The sequence below is a fragment of the Gouania willdenowi genome, chromosome 22 (genome assembly GCF_900634775.1).
Source record: "Gouania willdenowi chromosome 22, fGouWil2.1, whole genome shotgun sequence".
NCBI lineage: Eukaryota > Metazoa > Chordata > Actinopteri > Blenniiformes > Gobiesocidae > Gouania > Gouania willdenowi.
The window spans coordinates 12,823,910-12,842,402 of record NC_041065.1 but is presented as its reverse complement, the minus strand read 5'-3'; the positions used below and the strand labels follow the sequence as shown (position 1 = coordinate 12,842,402).

The window sequence follows — 18,493 nt, the reverse complement described above, 5'->3', positions numbered from 1 at the left end:
AATATTGGAGTGGTGGGTGGGTTTCGTCGTAGTTAAAAGATTTCTACAAAACATGCAGGATTGGCTCTGACTGTGGAGTGTGCTATTTGTTATTGTCTGTCATTTTACAAGTCATTCTGTCTAGACTACATCTGACCTTGCAGAGAAGGTGTCTCATCAGTATGGAAGGTCCATCAAGTCTTGTTCAGCTCATTCATTATACTCCGAATAGATTAAATCTTTGGGTTGGGAAGAATTCATGAAGGCCTCGCATTGTTAAAAGCATTGAAATTTCCAGCGTGTGCATTCATGCGCACGTGTCCCTGTATATGGCATTGTACCACCCTTCCCACCCACATCCTGCCTACTGAGGCCTGAGCACCCACATGTGTGCCCTTCACAAGCTCACCACATTCTTCTCCTTCGCTCAGAACATACACACCAAAGCAAGCACATGCAACACATTTTACCCATTAAGAAATGCGGTTGCACAACATCCTACTCAGCTGTGATGACCCACTGTTTAAGCCACACCAACACAGCCCATCCGCCAGCACAACATAAAGCCTTTTCTCTTCTCCCCGGATGCCACTGGAAAACATCCGCATCTAATTTAGCGCTGGCAGGAAGTTTTCTCTTATCAGTTGTGTACACAAAGGTTTTGTTGACCAGTTGACTTTCACAGCCTCACTCACAGAGCTGTAACTCTCTGACTAGTTTGGTGTAAAATATCTTAAAGAGAAGGAAACATCACCAAGCTTTGTTCAAGCCTTTGTCAAATTACAAATACTTCATACTTGAAATAGACTAAATATTAAGAAAAGTTTTTTAGTTCTATAATGACAGCTGATCTAATGCTGATATGTGTAACTGATCCTTATCAAGATAAACTAGTGATATAAAGTATATGCTATCCTACACGCATCTCTTCACTTTGACCACTGTCACATGATAAAGTGGACTAATGCGTGTCAATGAGAAAAAAATTCATCATCCATTGTTAGATTCAGGTTTTGGCAACATATTTATTAACCTTTTTTAGTTTTTAGGTGAATAAAGGTGTTGCTTTGGTGGATAAATGTTGTTGCTAGTTTTGCTTCTGCAAAAGCACTCAATGTTTTTATACTGACCACTTGTATGTTGTTCCTACAAACTAAAATGAGCATTTGATATCAGTGATATCATAAGCAAGAGCAAAGGTTCAAGTCTACTAGTACTACTTGTCACACAAAATTGTTGACTAGTAGTAAGGTCTAGTCGTGCAATAGTGCGCCAAAGACCTTTACTAGTAGAATAAAACTAAATGTTTATTAACTAGTATACTCAAAATCTCAATAGAAGTACTAATGGTAAATGGACTTGATTTATATAGCGCCTTATAACCACACTGAAGCAGTCCCAAAGCGCTTTACATATCAGCTCATTCATCCAATCACTCTCACATTCACACACCAATGGGACAGGACTGCCATGCAAGGTGCTAGTCGACCACTGGGAGCAACTTAGGGTTCAGTGTCTTGCCCAAGGACACTTCGACACATAGTCAGTTCTATACTGTTCTGCCGAACTTGTCTCTCTATATTCTGGATTTGCTGCTCTACTTGCGAAAAAGACACAAAGCTGATTTGTTTACGGCTGTTAGTGATCAACTATTAGCTCCAGCTCACTAGCTTAGCTTAGCTTAGTAACTGGTTTGTTTGTCTCAAAGATTAAGCGATGGAAGTCAAGGAAGTCACGGTTGGTAAAGTTTGCCTTTGTCTGACCCCTCCCCAAGACCAATTTGCCTGAGGTGACCCTGCTCGGGGGCCTCCCTCAACAACGTAGCAATAGAACCAATAGTACACATCAAACTCCTCCACCACAGTAAAGGCATGGTACAGGGGAGGGGGCCGGTGAGGTGAACCTTTGAATGGCTCAATAAATTACTCAATACCAGTTTTTCTTTGCACCTGTTGAATTGTGCATGTTAATTGCTCAGTTGTTTGTTATGGTTATTTACAAACATGGAATATATTTCTATGTACAGATTACAGTCGTTGCAGGCTTGAAAATCGCAAATTTCAAAAGGCTTCCATTGTTCTAATTGACAAAAAATGTAAACTTTATTACCAATCAAACTCTTTCCACATTACAAAGTGTTTCCCTTCCATTGTAAGTTAGCATGTTGACACTGGGAGTGCCTATCCTGAGTCTTTGTGGCTTTAGGTTTGAAAGTGTGTGAATCCTTGATGTTCCTGTGAAGCAAGGTTACCCCTGACTCCCAGCTCCTCCAAGCCCCTCCCCTTTCTATGTGCTGCTCCTCTCCTATCCTCTCTTTCCTCACTCAGCCACATCTCTGGGGTCAGATCAGCTCCAGATTGGCCCCCACGCATGCCTTTGAATGGTGAGGCTTAGGCAAGCGCTTTAAAAGGAAGCCAGCGTCTGTTTCCCATTTTGCCCCCCCACCTCTTCGCCCCGTGCTCTTTTCTGTCTTTCTCTCACATACACGCACAGCTGTCATCTGGCTTTTTAGGCCCTTTGCTGCATTTCTCCAGCTGGAGCTGGTTTATGACATTCCCTCGGCAGACTCTTTGGCCTCTCTCTCTCTCTATCTCTCTCTCTCCCCCCTTCTCTCTCTCTCTCTCTCTCTCTCTCTCTCTCTCTCTATCTCTCTCTCTCTCACACGAGCATAGCACGATCTGATGTTTTCCTGTTCTGTTCCTTCACTTCCCTCTGATTCCTCTGTCTTCTGATCCTTACATTCCCCTGCAGACACTGGACATGTGTTACGCTGCTTGGTATGTTTGCAGTCAAAGAAGTCACACACATACACACACACACACACACACACACACCATGTGTTACCCGTGCATGGGGCGGTCAGGCTAGCAGAAAGGGGGGGTTAAGAAAGAAGGGAGGGGGGGATAAGTCAAAGGAAGCATCTCTTAGCAACCACAGGACAGTAATTACTGTAGCAGCAGCTGGGAGCAAACCAGATTTCCGCTGTGCTTTAAAGCACTGGCGTGGGCTACTTTACACACGGCACTGACTAACCAGAGCCAGCAGCCTCCTCCACACACACAGAGGAGCGAGGCTAGGAGAAGGAGGAGAGAGGAAGACTAACCCTACCTCGATGAGGTCGGGATGTGTGCGGGAGAAGAACTGCTAACCATTGCGATGCGAAAACCACTCAATATGTGTTGAATAGTATCTGCGATGCAAGGCAATGGGTTACACCTTGACAGGATTCCAGTCTGTCACAGAGACCTTACCATTAACATAACCGCAAATACAATTTAGTCACTAATCAGTTTAACATGCATGTTTTTAGATGAAGGAAAGCAGATTACTGTGGCTTTCTGGACAGAACCTCCTCTAGAACCTCCAAAATACTGCTCAACATGTAGGCCATGCTCTTCAGTTCATATAGTAATAATTGTGAGATGACTAACCTCATTTCACATCATGAAATCGCTATTTATTATACATTAGTGCGTATTGATGGTTAGCATTTCATCTGGGATCTTCCACCGATCTTTTATCTCCGTTCAAGCGTTTTGGAGACCTTTTCTCATGCCCGTGTTTGTTAATTTCACATCACTTTAAATGTTTGTGGGAACTCTGAGTTCTCAACAGAAGGGCATTGAGTCATCGCCACGCAGAACAGTCATTTGGCCAGTGTGGGTGCAGGCTGCCCCCTGGTGGCCACAGGGAAAGACACTTAACATCCCACACACACTCCCAAGCAAAGCTTTTGTGCTGAAGGAAGCTACAGTTGAGTTTAATGGTAATGCAGAAGAGGTGAATGAAATGTGTTTGACTGCTTTGTTTAGAGGATTTGTATATGTATTTGTGTTCTCCACTTAGAAGTTTGATAGTTTAACCCTTATGCTGTGAGTTTTACCTGAGTAATTGGTGCTAATAGGCTTCCGTCCACTAACAGAAGTTGTCCCTGCTCTGTGTGTGTGTGTGTGTGTCCAGGTGTGTGATGAACCACCTTCGATCTGCACGCCAATGAAAGAGCCCTTCTCTCCGCTCAACAACGTCGTGTCCACCGAGCCATTCAGGAGCTGCTACGTACGAGCTCAGCCCTTCGACGAGTTCCCCTCCAGTAACCGCCGCTACTTGCCTCCACAGGTCAGCCTCAGAGTTTAAACGGTTAACGTCTTTTAATATACACTGTGGTTGGGGTTATTACAGTTTTTAGCTTTCAATTACATCTTCAATCATCCATGTTCAGTTGCAACTCAATTACGATTACAGTGACCAGCATTTTTTCCCAATTACAATTAGAATTAGACATTTTTATTCCTCACTGAAAGTCAATTGTAATTACGTTTTCAATTACTAAAGTTAAGCTCATAAACCCTAACCTTCCTCATTTGTTAGCTTTCTGTTAGCATCTCTTTTGATAACAGGTCAGTTTTGACCCATGTTTTAAAGCAGCTGTAAAATACACAAAAATATTATCCATCATCCAATTTGTTTTTCATCTCTCGTTTACCTTGTTTGGCTTCTTTATCCATGAAAATATTAGTGTTATTATTATTTTTGGTGTCAAAGTACCCCTCCATTTCAATTTCTGTAAATGGTAAAATGATTCTCTAAAGAACTGACAGGTAAATGTGATATGAAACATATAATTGTTAACTACGTCTGTGTAAGCCATAGAACTGTAACAGGTGTGCGTTTAATTAATTGTAAATGACAGTTTTTATATAATTTTCAAGCCAATTACAAAGTAAATTATCTAAATTCAATTACAATTACAACAGCAACACGTCTTTTCAATTACGATTACAATTATAATATATCATAATTGTAATTAATTACCATTAACCCTAACCCTGACCTATACTGTACGTATATATGAAATGAAGAGTATAAAAAATTAGAATCAAACAGAATCATTGAAGTTTTTTTAATTGACTTTTTTTTTAATCTATTATATCATTTGTAGTTTTTCTTATTCAGTATGAAAAGCAGTGCCACATTATTTACTTTCATCCTCTGTAGCTCTAATAGGATTATTACAGTTTTATATGCACATTTTATGTGATTTAATTCTGGATATCACTGCCTCTTTTTATAATGAATGTAACAAATCGTCTCTGGGATTGCTACATTATGTAGGTTTCTGCATTTAAATGTGAATCTCAGCTTTTAGTAGAAATTGCAGCTGAGAAAAAGAAAAAACAACAACTCTGCAATCATAAAGAGTTCAGATGTATATTTGTCCGACTTTGAAACATTGCCACATTTAGTTTACACACCTCTTTGTCTTTAACAGTTAATGCAGTTATTTTTTTCAACCTTAGGGTCGGGACCCCATGTGAGGTTGCCTGGAATTAAAATGGGGTTGCCTGAAATTTTTATTAATTAATAAAAAATAGAAATAAAAATTAGGCAAGAGTTAATTAAAATGATATACTATATATATGTATGAGTTTTTTTTATTATTATTATGTTTAAAATAGACATCACACACAATAAATTCAAATAACTGTATTCTGTTAAATAAAATGCAATATAAAGATATGTGAGGTCGCATACTTGTCACTTTGTGCTCTAATCCTGGCTACTCTGTATTTGTGACACAGTTATAAACATGATCAAAAACTAATTCTAGAAAGAAAAAAAAATGTCTCATTTGTGATATCAAAATGGGGTCATGACCCAAAAAAGGTTGAGAACCTCTGAGTTAATACAATTTAAATTTTCAAATAATAAAGCTTGTTTTTATCAGTGTAGTTTTTGTTTTAAAGATGACTCTGCTAACTTGATTTTTTTTCTTTCTTTTGTCTTTAAAGTCAACTCGCCGTGTCAGTTTTTGCATGGATGAGGAGGAAATAGTTCGCATTAACCCACGTAAAGATGTTCACATCCGCGGCTATGAGGACTATCGCCATCCCATCATGTGGAAACCCGAGGCCGACCGCGAGGACGCCGACTTCCGCACCACCTTTCACAAACTGGACAGTAAAAAGTGTGAGTATCTGTTCCCCGACGGCCCCGGTGGAGACTCCCACTCCGTGCCCGGCATGGGCATGGGACCAGCGATGGGACTGGGTTTGAAGAACACAGCCATCAAGACTCAGCCGTCGCCTCTGCTCAAGTCTAAGAAAGGACGGCGGCGGCGAGAGGACGGCGAGCGCTCGCGCTGCATCTACTGCAGAGAGATGTTCAACCACGAGGACAACTGGCGGGGGCAGTGCCAGGACGCCCCCGACCCCATCAAGCAGTGCATCTACAAAGTCAGCTGCATGCTGTGCGCCGAGAGCATGCTGTACCACTGCATGTCCGACTCGGAGGGCGACTTCTCCGACCCGTGCTCGTGTGACACTTCCGACGAGCAGTTCTGCCTGCGCTGGTTGGCCCTAGTGGCGCTGTCCTTCATCGCGCCGTGCATGTGCTGCTACCTGCCGCTGCGCGCCTGCCATCACTGCGGCGAGGCCTGTCGGTGCTGCGGGGGCAAGCACAAGGCGGCGGGGTGACCCGACGCCCAAACACCGGAACACTTCTCCAAGCTAGCTAACAAAGGCAGTGGATAAATCGGAAAATTAAAAGCCGGCATCCTTTTTTCATTCCCCTCTCAGACGGGGGGGACACGTTGTTGATCCCCAGCTGAGGGCTTCTGGAGATTTCAGTTTGTGTTTGTCGCCGACAAGCAGCAGCGGAGGACAAACCATGACGCTTTGTGGGGGCTCTGAGCGCCAAAGCTAAGCTAACGAGCTCAATCACAGGTGAAGAAGAAGAGGAGGAGGAGACATTGCGAATAACAGACTTGTAGATGTTACTACACACACCTGTACTCTTACACAAACACATACACACTTCTCTGACACATACATCGACAAAAGCCAGGCCACAAAGAACTCTAGTTAAAGTAACGTGTGTCTTTATGAAGGAAATGTGGGTTTTTTTGTACAAAAAAGTGGCAACTTAACGAGGACGAAGAAAACTGTTCCACAACGAGTAAAAGAAAAAAAATGGTTTGTGATGTTTGAGTTGGCTAAAAGGGATTTGTTCTTGCTTTATTTGTGAATTTTTGCAGTTGGGTAACAGTGGCCTTTCCTTCAACGGCTTAAGCATTCGCTGACAATGTAATTATAACTAGACAGAGAAAAACTGCACTAAAATCGATACAGAGTAAAGATTATAGTAACCACCATGTTTTAGTCTAACTTTAACACATTTTGCTGTGGTGGATTTCTGGCCAATTGGGTTTCGCTTTTGGTTCCCATTTTTAGTTGAAGAGTGTTTGCGAGACATTCAAACAGTGATGGCTTTTGTAAAGGTACACTCCCCCTCCCCCCCCCTATCATCTAATATCATTCCAAAGGAAAAGAACACAATGGATGACAACAGGACAACATGTTCCCATCCCCCCCCCCCCCCCCCCCCCCCAAAAAAAACCCTTTGAACAACACAGCACGTGACAACTTTAAGTACTTTGGTGACTCTCAGCCTCAGTGTAGGTGATTTACTGCTGTAGTGACATTGGTGATTTTCTGTTTGTTTCACTGTTTATTTCCTGCTTATTTTTATTTTTAAATAGTTTTGGATCCAAGTTTAAAAATGTTGCTCAACCAGCAAGTTTTGTGTTGGCGAGGTACAGAGTTCCACTGCTCCCTGGATGAAGCTTTAAGGCACTTAAAAAATTATGAGGTGATTCAACGATTAGAGGACTTTTATTTTGTAACATCCAGCGTAGAAGAAGATGATGAAGATGGAAGAAGGAGAGTAAACCCTCCTTAAAGCTTTGGTTGCAGCACCCTCTCCCAGTGTTCCCAGTGTGTGTGTCCTCACATGTCAGTCCACTACCTGTCCTCATTTATCAACCCTGGATGAATGAATGAATGAATGTCTGCAACAAAGGATACACTTGTGAAGAGTTAATAAATACGTCTCTACGGTCTTTAAATTACAGCTAAAATCCACAGAAGTCGTAAGGTTTGTGTCCTAAAAAAAAAACCTCCTGTAAACTAAAAGTGCAACATTTCCACCCTTGGATCAACAGAGTCACTATAACGTGGTGATTAGTGAGCTCTGGAGACGCTGCCAGGTGGCTTTTATTGCCCCGTGGACAGATGTTTGCTAACTGTTTTCAGACTGTTTGCTAAGCCAAGTTAGCCAGCTGCCGGCTGCAGATTGGTTTGGGTGATCAGAGAGCTCAGCTGGAAGGTTAATAAGTGACAATTTTTTTTTTTTTTTTTGACCACCGAGTGTCTTTGTGTACTCTTTTATCCCAAACCGTATTAAAAAAAAATGAAATATTGCTCCGATTTAACCGCAGCAGTTCAATTTGGACGCCCGAATGGTGTAGATTAGCGCTAACTGTAGACGTGCACAGGTTGGATGCCTCAGTTATCTCTTCCCAGGGTAATTTTCCCAGTCCTACACCCCGACCAATCCTCGCTTTACTTTCTATGCAAACTGTCTAACGACAAACGCGTTGACCTCTCTGCAGACTGAATCAGTGACGGGATGAGGACGCAGCCTCGCCCCCTGGTACCAAACTCCCAAACCCCTGTAAATACTTAATATTTAATTACTGAAAACAATCCCATCCTTGCTTTTTTTTTTCCTCTCTCTTTTTGTCTTTAAGATTTTTAAGATAAAGCTGTATTTATCGTTGCTGTCGGCATATACTGTAGCTTCAATCGACAGCAGTTTGTACATAGGCCACCTTTTAGTATTTTTTCACATTGATGGAAATGACTATTGAGCTTCTGATAGTTTCTCTAGTTTTGTACAGTAAAACCGAAGGATAGCGCTAACATGGTACGGTAGTGGCAGTCCACTTGTTTCTAAAGTTTGATAAATATATATATATATGAAAAATAAATATATACGTACATATAAAGCTGCTAGATACAATCACTAATTTTATTGTGTTGACTGAGAAAATCAGCTATCAATGACTGTTAAATCCTAACTCTTCGACGGCAAAACAACAACAAACGGCGGCCATCTTCACAACGTTTGGGTTTGTGTGTGTGACTAGGTTTTTGTTTTGTTTTGTTTGTGTGCGGGGTTGGTGTGTAACCAAACGTTTTTGGTTGGATGTCATAATCTCCCAATGTAATCGGATTACTTCGGAGGCGAGGTTTGACAAACCTGAGGAGGGGGAAGAAAAAAAAAAAAACTTGCTGGCTGAGAAGCAAAGTATACAACGTGTAAAGAAGGCTGAAATAACACTTCTCATTCTGCATTAACCAGCACAGTGCAACTTCCTGTCATGTACTGTTTATATATGCAACATGTGTCTGTCTGCTTTTTATATTTTATATATATATATATATATATATATATATATATATATATATATGACCTGCGTTATATAAGACTTCAGTTTTAACCACTTTGCTGCTAGTCTTTTACCCTCTTACAATCTTGGAAATCGTACATATCTTTGGGAATGCATACAACTGTACATTTTTGACATTGTGTAGATTGAAAAAAGAAAAGAAAAAAGCTATATAAACCTGTTTCTCTTCAGTGTATTGTTTTAAAAAAAAAAAAAAAAGAAAGAAGAAAAAAAAAAACCTTTTCACAGCAGTTAAGTGGTTACGTTTGGATTCCCCGATGCTTTGGTGCACTGATGATACTATACGTAAGCTTTTTTTTTTTTTTTTTTTTTTTTCATCTTACAGCGCTTGGTGTAACATTTATGTGATTAGTTCTAAATAGTGGAAGACATTTGTGTTTTGAAACTTGCAGTATAAATGGTACTACTCCCTAACTATTCTATGAACACTGCCTGTTTTCTTTCTTTTCCCTCTCTGTGCATATTTCCTCTGCATCTTCTCTCTCTCTCTCTCTCTCTCTCTCTCTCTCTCTCTTTTTTAAATTTATTTTTTGTGCCATCGGCTCTCACATCCTGACAACCTCAAAAAAAAAAGTGCCTCACGTCCATCCTAGTTTCCATCAAGTTAACATCTCTCGTTCTGGTTTCATTGGTTTCCACACATCTAGGTTTTTTTTTTTTTTGTTTTTTTTTTCTCAATGGTTTAAGAATATCAAGTATCTGATGTAAAATTTATAGTACCAGTAAATCATGTCATAGTTGTATTTTCTTTATACAGATGTAGCTTGTTACTTTTCATAAATATATAATGTAAATATGCATACATATGTTTGTAACTGTTTTTATGTTACATAATACACTTGTAATTTGACATATCAAATAACATTATCATAATAAAATGGTGAGTTTTAATCTTTTGTTTTGTCTACTTTGCTGTTTCTTATTTTATTTTGGAGTTCAAAGTTTGCTCACATTTTGCGTCACATATTGTCATAATTGTGATTTTTTTTTTTTTTTACACCACCAGTTATAAATGTGCTAAATCCTAGCTTTTATTTTTTATTACCACCACCATCCCTTCACAACATCCATGTATATACACATGCTTTTATATATATGTATGTATGTGTATATATATATATATATATATGAATTAAGGGCCAAATTTGTGTATACAGACAAAATAATTGACTCCTGTTAAATTGTATTCCCATTTTCATTCTATAAACTAATTTAAAAAAAAAAAAAAAAGAAGATTCACTATAATAATATATCAATAACAATGTCTAATAAGGGTGTCCCATTTTTGATCCAATATGATGTCTGCATGAATACTTTTATTACTTATTTTGTAGCGTGGAATGGTAGAAAAGGCTTGATGTGATATTGGTCAAACAGAGAACAGTAGGTATGAGTAAAACATACATTTTAACCTTAAACATAAGGATATTGTACAATTAATTAAAATAAACAAATAATAAATTAGATCCTGAAAAAATCAGTGAAGCCATAGTTTAACTTAAACATAAACATATTCTACAATAGAATAGAATTACAAAATAATAATAATAATAATAATGATGAAAAAAAAAATCCTGAAAAGTAACATTGACATATTCATACTTGTTTCTTTAGTTTACTGATATTGGACCAATATTTGTGATCAATATTAGATCAGGACACCATTAGTAATGTCATATCAACATATTGTTACAAATAGCAGAAGCAATAGTAACTAAATAGTTCCAAATGAGTGATAGCTTTAGTTTTCATATTTATGTTCTCTCTCTCTCTCTGTTAGTTTAACGGAACTAAAAAGAGGCGGAACCTTTAGTTCCAGTCATAGTTCCCTTCGGAGCCTCGAGGCCGCGCTCACGGATCTCAGAGAAATGAATGGAGGCCGAACAGAGCGCGTGAACGAGGATGTTTTCCGTTTACACGTGAGCTAAGCTACAAGCAGCAGCTGTTGATCGATGGAGGGAGACATTCTGGACACTTTAGAGCAACTCGGGTAAGCTAACAATAATTAGCTTTGTTGTTTAATATGGTGTTTATAATTATTACCGTCAGCGCGCGCACGACAGCTGATGTGTAACATTTTTGAGAATATTTTCAAGGGACATGTTTTGTTTAAATAACAAAATAATATTTGCTAGTGTTGCTAGGAGAATGTTGCCACGGCAAACATTTCAACAAAAGGAAATAGTTCCTTTCGTCACAGCCAATAAAATTGACAATGTAAATAAATACGTACTTCGGTAACCGCACCAATAGCACCGGGATTTGTCCGCCCGGTACACGTACAAATAGACACTTTCGATACGACAGCTCTAACCTGAATAACTGTTCTTCTTGTGTTCATTTCATCACGTAAACCATTATTATTATTATTAATAATAATGTATGTATACTTTTTCCTTCTCTCCTAATTTATTACTCATTTAATTTATTTTTTTTAAAGGAAACATTTTGATTTTATCTAAATCCTAGGTTCCCAAAGTGGGGTACGGGTACCCCTAGGGGGACGCAAAAAACAATGACAACATTGGAAACTAGAATATAGATAGAGCAGTTAATGTCAATGCTAGGTTCACGCTATTGTTAGGTTAATGCTAATGCTAGGTTAAAGCTTGGTGAATGCTAATGCTAGGTTATTGTTATTGATAGGTTAATGCTATGTGAATGCTAATGCTAGGTTATTGTTATTGCTAGGTTAATGCTAGGCTAATGCTATTGCTAGGTTAATGCTATTACTCGGTTAATGCTAGGTGAAAGCTAATGCTAGGTTATTGTTATTGCTCGGTTAATGCTAGGCTAACTCTATTGTTAGGTGATTGCTAATAGGTGAACGTTAATGTTAGGCTAATGCTAATGTCAATGATAAGCTAATGCAATGCAATGCGGGCCAGCACCTGCATCCTCACTTGCATTTTCTTCCGGAAATGCAAATATTCTAGTTATTATTATTATTATTATTATTACTAGAAGGTATTATTATTATTATTATTAGAAGGTATTTGTTTACTAGTTTATTGTTATTGTTGGGTTTGTTTTTCTTCCTTTCCTCCTACACACACACACACACACACACACACACACAGTTGTATTTTAATATGTAAATGTGTATTTCTCATAATAAATACAAGGTAGGCATCGAAAAAAGTTGAAAAATAAACAAACAGCGCAATTTGAAAAGAGAAAGACTGATGAAAAACAAAGTTACGCTTTGGATAAATTAAGTACTTGTTGTCATTTGTGCCTCATTGGCAATTTGCATACCAAATTATTGCATATATAATTATTATTCCAATTTGTAAAATGAAAATGAAAGCATAATATATACTGACTCTGTCATATGTCTATTCTGTGTGTGTTGGTTCTCAGCTATGACGGCCCTCTGCTGGAGGAGAAGCTGCTGCTGGAGGCCTCAGAGCGAGGTTTGTCCTCCCTACAGTACGTGCAGCTGTGCACGTGGCTGACCTCACGACTCAAGCTTCTGTGTGACCTGGAGGAGAACCTGCAATCATCTCCTGGTGAGCACCGTGAATACATACACACTAGCCATGAGGCTGATCGTGCACGTCCAACAAATGATTTCAACAGTTAATAACGAATTGATTACATGAGAATCTAATAATCAGTGATCGACTTGTTGTCCTTTGAGATGACACGGACAGCCTTCAGGTGGAGATGAGTGGCCTGATGAAGGAGCTCAACTGTCCCTTTGAAGACGTCACGTCATGGGTTCACAAAGACGGCGTCAGAACCTCTAAAGATCATCTCAAGTTAATCTGTGTGTGACACACACACACACACACACACACACACACACACACACACACACACACACAGACAGACACAGATCACCACATGGTTATCTGTGCTCACACAAGGGCTGGGCAAAAAAATCGATTTATCGGATTTGTAGATAAAAACAATTTTTATTTTGCAAATTCGAGTTAAAAAAAATACATACATTTTTTTCCACCACGGTTTTCCGGACTATTCCGCGTTCCGTCCTTATGGGTTACCGTAGCCAGATGTGAGCCAGCCTCCTCTTTGTTTACATGTGTTGCATGTAATCAGGGTCTTAACTCAATTTTAAATTTTTTTAAATTTTTAAAAAATATGCCTTACTATATATAGCCTTACCTCTTATTTTGTGTGATTTTTCATTTTTGTCATTTTTTGTGTCATAATGCATTTTTAGCCCATTGAAAGTATGTGCATTATATTTGCAGTAGTGTTTAGGGTCTTATGCTGGCCCTAACTCAATTTTTTAATTTTTTGAAAAATATGCCTTACTATAGCCTTACTTCTGATTTTGGCACAATTTTTTATTTTGTCATATTTTGTGCCTTAATGCTTTTTTAGCCCATTGTAAGTATGTGCATTATATTTGCAGTAGTGTTTAGGGTCTAATCAGGGTCTTAACTCAATTTTAAATTTTTTGAAATTTTTAAAAAATATGCCTTTCTATATATAGCCTTACCTCTTATTTTGGGTGATTTTTCATTTTTGTCATTTTTTGTGTCATAATGCTTTTTTAGTCCATTGAAAGTATGTGCATTATATTTGCAGTAGTGTTTAGGGTCTAATAAGGATCTTTACTCAATTTTTATTTTTTGAAATTTTTGAAAAAAATGCCTTACCTCTGATTTTGGCATAATTTTTATTTTTGTCATTTTTTGTGCCTTAATGCTTTTTTAGCCCATTGAAAGTATGTGCATTATATTTGCAGTAGTGTTTAGGGTCATATGCTGGCCCTAACTCAATTTTTAAATTTTTTTAAATTTTTGAAAAATATGCCTTGCTATAGCCTTACTTCTGATTTTGGGCGATTTATTGTTTTGTTATTTTTTGTGCCTTAATGCTTTTTTAGCCCATTGTAAGTATGTGCTTTATATTTGCAGTAGTGTTTAGGGTCATATGCTGGCCCTAACTCAATTTTTAAATTTTTTTAAATTTTTGAAAAATATGCCTTGCTATAGCCTTACTTCTTATTTTGGGTGATTTTTTGTTTTTGTCATTTTTTGTGCCTTAATGCTTTTTAACCCATTGTAAGTATGTGGATTATATTTGCAGTAGTGTTTAGGGTATTAAACTGTTCTTAATTCAATTTTTTTGAAATTTTTCAAAAATATGCCTTACTAAAGCCTTACCTCTGATTTTGGCAGAATTTTTATTTTTGTAATTTTTTGTTTTTTAATGTCTTTTTAGCCCATTGTAAGTATGTGCATTATATTTGCAGTAGTGTTTAGGGTCTAATCAGGGTCTTAACTCAATTTTAAATTTTTTGAAATTTTTAAAAAATATGCCTTACTATATATAGCCTTACCTCTTATTTTGTGTGATTTTTCATTTTTGTCATTTTTTGTGTCATAATGCTTTTTTAGTCCATTGTAAGTATGTGCATTATATTTGCAGTAGTGTTTAGGGTCTTATGCTGGCCCTAACTCAATGTTTTAATTTTTTGAAATTTTTGAAAATAATGCCTCATTAAAGCCTTACTTCTGATTTTGGCAGAATTTTTATTTTTGTCATTTTTTGTGCCTTAATGCTTTTTTAGCCCATTGTTAGTATGTGCATTATATTTGCAGTAGTGTTTAGAGTCTTATACTGACCCTAACTCAATTTTTATTTTTTGAAATTTTTGAAAAAAATACCTTACCTCTTATTTTGGGTGATTTTTAATTTTTGTCATTTTTTGTGTCATAATGCTTTTTTAGTCCATTGAAAGTATGTGCTTTATATTTGCAGTTGTGTTTAGGGTCTTATGCTGGCCCTAACTCAATGTTTTAATTTTTTGAAATTTTTGAAAATAATGCCTCATTAAAGCCTTACTTCTGATTTTGGCAGAATTTTTTATTTTTGTCATTTTTTGTGCCTTAATGCTTTTTTAGCCCATTGTTAGTATGTGCATTATATTTGCAGTAGTGTTTAGAGTCTTATACTGACCCTAACTCAATTTTTATTTTTTGAAATTTTTGAAAAAAATACCTTACCTCTTATTTTGGGTGATTTTTGGGTGATTTTTCATTTTTGTCATTTTTTGTCATAATGCATTTTTAGCCCATTGTAAGTATGTGGATTATATTTGCAGTCGTGTTTAGGGTATTGAACTGGTCTTAACTCAATTTTTTTGAAATTTCTGAAAAATATGCCTTACTAAAGCCTTACCTCTGATTTTGGCAGAAATTTTTATTTTTGTGCCTTAATTGACTAAAAGTAATTTATTCATGTTAATTTACACATCTAAAATGAAAATTCCTCAACATTACAATATATGTTTATTGCTCTTCAACTAGAAATTCCAAAATAAAGTAGTGCATTCAGAGTCAGAAATAGCATTAAAATAAACTTTCCTTTTACCTTAAGAATTGTGTGTGTGACTGGAACAGATCGATTATAAGCTGTGTGTCGTTTTGAATGATTGGCAAAATAAACCCCACCTCCACTGTCCATATGGACTATAAAGTGGGATTGTTCTATGCATTTTAACTGTTGAGGACAATCACAGCAATAAAGTTTCCCTTTTGACAATATATCTGATGTCTGCAGTCATTTTTAAGAAAAAAAAAAAGTCTAAAATCGAATCGAAACTCGAGTTTTTCTTCAAAAAATCTGAGGTTTTTCTTTTGTTTAGGCCAAATTGCCCAGCCCTAGCTCACACTGAGGCTGAACGACATTTTCTGTGTTTGCTCTGAAAGTGTTTTTAAGCTCCGAGCTTCAAGCAGCTCAGATCGTGAGAAGCAAACAAGACGACAAGAAGCAACACAACAAGAGTTCAGCACAGACGGACCTGGATTTAATGTGTGACGCTCTGAACGTGAAAGGAGACGACGCTGCTCAGGTTTTAGCTCAAGTACAAAACAAGGCGAGTTGACACGAGCTTGTTTACTTTGCAGGTTGTGTCCATTTGAACATGTTTTCATTTATTATAAATCTCTATGAAGTCTTTTTCATTCGAATTCATGCATGTGTCATATTTGATATGGACATATCCCTGCATCGTCTTTATGTAATGCCCTTTTTTTATCATTGGAGGAGATGAAAATACCATAAAAGTTAAATTATTATCATTCTGAATAGAGCTGGTAGCCACTCAGATTTGTGATTCTATTATAAGAATTATATTTCAGTCACTATACATATTATACTTGAATATAGAAGAAATCGAGGACAGTAACACTAACTTGGTGCAATGAAAAAATAATAATAATGTTCACATTAAGAATTGAGCCTGCTCTGCATTCACATGGTAGAAAAGATATTTTATATTAGGGTTCATGTTAATCATAATTGCAATTGTGTAATTAATACTAATTAATTACACAATGATGCAATTATGGCAGAATTTTAATTGGAAAAAAAAATCTGTTGCTGTTTTAATCATAATTACATTGTAATTAATTTCAGATAATTGGCCTTTTTGTAATTGTACAATCTAAATGCAAACCTGGGGAACCATGTTATAGTTCACGTACTTACGTACTTAACAATTATTAAAATATGTTTCATATCAACTTTTTCCACTACCTATTGGTTCGCTTGAGAATCATTTTACCGTTGTATACTGACACAAAAAAGCCACACCAATAATATTAATACCAATATTTTCATGGATGAGAAAGTCTAACAAGGTGAACAAGAGATCTAAAACTAATTGTATGATAAATATTTTTTAAAATCATAAAATATGCTAACATAAAATAAAGGTTAGGGTTTATGGGCTTCTTTATTTATTAAAGGCTCAGTAACTGTGATTATTTGTAATTTAAGTAATTGAAAACATAATTGTAAGTGACTTTCAGGGGAAAAATAATCATTTTAATTGGAAAAACGCCGGTCACTGTAATCGTAATTGAGTTGAAATTGAACATGGATAATTGAAAATGTAATTTAATTGAAAAACGTAATTGACCACAACCCTGTTATCAGGCCAGTAAAAGGAAAATGTATTCATCGTTTTTTTTCCCCAATGCTTTATTCTGAACATTTTCAGTTATTATTTCCAACTATTTATGTAAATGTAACATTGTATTGAATAGATCTAAATGGTGACCTTTGATGTTTTTTTTTTTTTACTGTCCCTAAAGGTTGAACAACTGCTCAAAGATCTCCCCGGTGCCTCTGTAGGAGAAGCGGTTCTGAAGAAGCCTCTGACCAGTGAGCAGTGGGTACGCGGACCATTGTGTCTCCATCCCAGTTACTGCTGGTGTTCATTAATGTTGCTGATTCATGGTCCACAGGAGAAGCTGCTCAGCATCAACCAGGCTCTGTCCTCAGAGTACGAGTGTCGTCGTAGGATGCTGATCAAACGCCTGGACGTCACCGTGCAGTCGTTCGGGTGGTCGGACCGCGCCAAGGCACGTTGGTGTCACATGTGCACGACAGTCATCAACACACAGCACACGTTCTTGTTTTTTTTAAAGCTGCAGGCAGCATTTAATCAGTGGGGCTTACTAGTTGCTATTTTAGTTTTCACTAGTGGAAATGAACAAAAATACATTTTGACATGTTACAAATATATTCTCACATTTACTAATTACATTTTGACTATTTACAGATATCAGTAATTCCTTTTCCACATGTTAAAAAATAATTGTAACTAGTGCCGTTTTAACATTTAATCTGATATGTGGGAGGGGTCAGATCAGTACATTCATTTCGGAAATGTGGGAGTATTTAGTTTTTACAGTGGTTTCCCGCATTGCATTGTGGGATGTGGAGTCACATAGACAGATGATTACTGAGTACTAAGGGTGCAAGAAAATGTATTGAGATATTTCACCATGCGATCATCATATCGATCCTATTCGATTTTTTTAATCATGTTTTTAGACGAGAAAATAAATGAATTATGCTAACATGTAGAGCACATGAACTACTGCTCACTAGGTCGATTTATCGTTGTATAAGGCCTACATTATGGATTTATCTGCTTAAAAAATGCGTCTATGTCTGCAGTAAAGCGCTAACATGTGCCTGTTGTTCAGGTGAAGGTAGACAGCATGGCCAGGGTCTACCAGCCCAGGAGACACTCTTTGAAGCCACAGTCCACAGTGGACATGGCAGACCTGCTGGCTGCTAGAGAAGACATCTGCAACGTAGTGAAGACCAGCAGTGGCTCCAGCAGAGAGAAGACCACGTGTGCCGTCAACAAGGTGAGGAACATCTCCTCCTCACCCATGTGCTATGGCTGGTTGCCATGCCAACTGGTTT

General features: G+C 37.5%; 2 protein-coding genes across 2 annotated transcripts in view; both read left to right on the top strand.

Moving 5' to 3' along the window:
* spred1 (sprouty related EVH1 domain containing 1) overlaps positions 1–9,127 on the top strand; it is a 47,606-nt gene extending 38,479 nt beyond the window's left edge. The window contains exons 5-6 of the mRNA XM_028438728.1: positions 3,940–4,095; positions 5,769–9,127. Of these exons, the coding sequence (XP_028294529.1) occupies positions 3,940–4,095; positions 5,769–6,452 (840 nt within the window). The 3' untranslated portion in view covers positions 6,453–9,127. The remainder of the gene's footprint in view (positions 1–3,939; positions 4,096–5,768) is intronic.
* A 2,004-nt stretch (positions 9,128–11,131) lies between these two features.
* fam98b (family with sequence similarity 98 member B) overlaps positions 11,132–18,493 on the top strand; it is a 9,195-nt gene continuing 1,833 nt past the window's right edge. The window contains exons 1-7 of the mRNA XM_028438729.1: positions 11,132–11,279; positions 12,653–12,801; positions 12,933–13,061; positions 15,979–16,145; positions 17,368–17,448; positions 17,521–17,637; positions 18,268–18,435. Of these exons, the coding sequence (XP_028294530.1) occupies positions 11,242–11,279; positions 12,653–12,801; positions 12,933–13,061; positions 15,979–16,145; positions 17,368–17,448; positions 17,521–17,637; positions 18,268–18,435 (849 nt within the window). The 5' untranslated portion in view covers positions 11,132–11,241. The remainder of the gene's footprint in view (positions 11,280–12,652; positions 12,802–12,932; positions 13,062–15,978; positions 16,146–17,367; positions 17,449–17,520; positions 17,638–18,267; positions 18,436–18,493) is intronic.